Below are 2,368 nucleotides of genomic sequence, written 5' to 3'. Positions count from 1 at the left end.
GTAACCACTTTGGATCAGTTTGGATTTTTCTTTCTTTTTTTGGGGATCTCGGATCTGAAATTTAAATCAGTTCGTTATTCGGATCTTGAGTCCGTCCGCATTTTCATTCCAGAACGAAGTCACATGACCGTGCCTGTAATGTAACCCCCAACAACAAAAAAATTTTTGATTGTTCGTTAAAGGGCCATTACGATTCGTTCTCATTTGGAAATTCGGACGCATGGGGATGACTGAATTTCACAAAATTCTCACAAATTTTCATTTGGAACTAAGCAAAATGTACATGTCTAATACACACATTTTCTTGGCTAAGCTCTTTTTTCACTTATGGATCATGATACTTTCCACATCAAATGTCACATGTGAACATATTAATAAAAAAAGAGAAATCCAAAATGTCAGTAATTATGAGCTTTTTTTTAGTATCAGTGTCCCTGTAGAGTGGGAGGCACTGAGTTGGGATGCTAATGAGACGAAGAGAACCGGTTTGACAACTTCAGCACCTATATAAACTCTGTCTGGTCCGAACCATAGAGCGAAACAAATAGCATCAGCCAAAAAAAGACATTCCAGCCAGAAGACTGCAATATCTACAACATCACGATGCACCAAATCCTTTTATTAGTCATGATGCTTTTGCATGGAGGTAAGTACCTGACTACTGACCTGCTGGAACTCTATGTCCCATGCATGGCACTGTATAGGTCTATGTCCCATGCATGGCACTGTATAGGTCTATGTCCCATGCATGGCACTGTATAGGGCTTTGTCCTAAGCATGGCACTGTATAGGTCTATGTCCCATGCATGGCACTGTATCGGTCTATGTCCCATGCATGGCACTGTATAGGTCTATGTACCATGCATGGCACTGTATAGGTCTATGTCCCATGCACGGCACGGTATAGGTCTATGTCCCATGCATGGCACTGTATCGGTCTATGTCCCATGCATGGCACTGTTTAGGTCTATGTACCATGCATGGCACTGTATAGGTCTATGTCTCATGCACAGCACTGTATAGGTCTATGTCCCATGCATGGCACTGTATAGGTCTATGTCCCATGCATGGCACTGTATAGGTCTATGTCCCATGCATGGCACTGTATAGGGCTTTGTCCTAAGCATGGCACTGTATAGGTCTATGTCCCATGCATGGCACTGTATAGGTCTATGTCCCATGCTCTGCACTGTATAGGTCTATGTCTCATGCACAGCACTGTATAGGTCTATGTCCCATGCATGGCACTGTATAGGTCTATGTCCCATGCATGGCACTGTATAGGTCTATGTCCCATGCATGGCACTGTATAGGTCTATGTCCCATGCATGGCACTGTATAGGTCTATGTCCCATGCATGGCACTGTATAGGGCTTTGTCCTAAGCATGGCACTGTATAGGTCTATGTCCCATGCATGGCACTGTATAGGTCTATGTCCCATGCTCTGCACTGTATAGGTCTATGTCCCATGCACGGCACTGTATAGGTCTATGTCCCATGCATGACACTGTATAGGTCTATGTCTCATGCACTGCACTGTATAGTTTTGAATGGAAGAATAATTTGTTTATAGTTGTAGGTTTTTTTTGCGGTAATTTATTTAGTCCAGTATCTGCATTTTGTTTGTTTCCGGGCCTATAAGCAGGCGCCTCCACGTCTATCTCTGAACATTGTATTTTAGAGTATTGCATTAAGTGGTGAAAATTTGCCGTTCTTTCCTTTTTTTTATATAGCCCATGGGAGGATCATCATGCAAGATCGCATTGTTGGAGGACAGGACACCAAGGTGGCAGAATGGCCTTGGCAGATCAGCCTGCAGAAGGACGGGCTTCACCTTTGCGGGGGGTCCTTGCTCTCTGAGTCCTGGGTGCTGCTGGTCGCTCACTGCTTCGAGATGTAAGTAACTTCTTCATTCCACCGCTACTGCTGACTCCCAGAATGCGGATGTTTAGCTGATAACACCTAGTTACTTTTTTCTTTTTTACATATTTTGTAATAAAGCCATGTTGGTTAACATTTTTTAGTACAACCTGTAAACCTGAAGGCCGTCTGTGGTCTTCTGAAGTCCTCAGAACTCCAGATCTTGGAAAGGGGCCATCCAGGGCTAGCCGAACTCCGGCCCTCTAGCTGTGGGTGAAACAACAAATCCCATGATGCATCTATCTCTGGGGGTCATGTCTGTGGCTGTGAGAATTTTGCAATGCCTCATGGGATTTGTAGTTCCACCACAGCTGGAGGGCCGGAGTTTGGCTACCCCTGGGGTAATCGAAACCAAAATAAAATCTAAAATTATTGCAAAATGAATATTGTTAGACCATGAAAAAGACATTGGGGCCACATCTTCAAAAACTAGGTTTTTGCTCAGAA

The 2,368-nt window shown here is 43.8% G+C and overlaps 1 protein-coding gene across 1 annotated transcript in view; it reads left to right on the top strand.

Annotated features, from left to right (window-relative positions):
- The first annotated feature begins 603 nt into the window (after positions 1-603).
- The window catches only part of LOC108799006 (serine protease 27-like), a 3,572-nt gene continuing 1,807 nt past the window's right edge, over positions 604-2,368 (top strand). Inside the window, exons 1-2 of the mRNA XM_018570818.1 lie at positions 604-646; positions 1,735-1,897. Of these exons, the coding sequence (XP_018426320.1) occupies positions 604-646; positions 1,735-1,897 (206 nt within the window). The remainder of the gene's footprint in view (positions 647-1,734; positions 1,898-2,368) is intronic.

This window comes from Nanorana parkeri, unplaced genomic scaffold (genome assembly GCF_000935625.1).
Source record: "Nanorana parkeri isolate BGI_ZX_2015 unplaced genomic scaffold, ASM93562v1 scaffold1602, whole genome shotgun sequence".
Taxonomy (NCBI): Eukaryota; Metazoa; Chordata; class Amphibia; order Anura; family Dicroglossidae; genus Nanorana; species Nanorana parkeri.
This window is presented reverse-complemented; position numbering and strand designations above follow the sequence as displayed.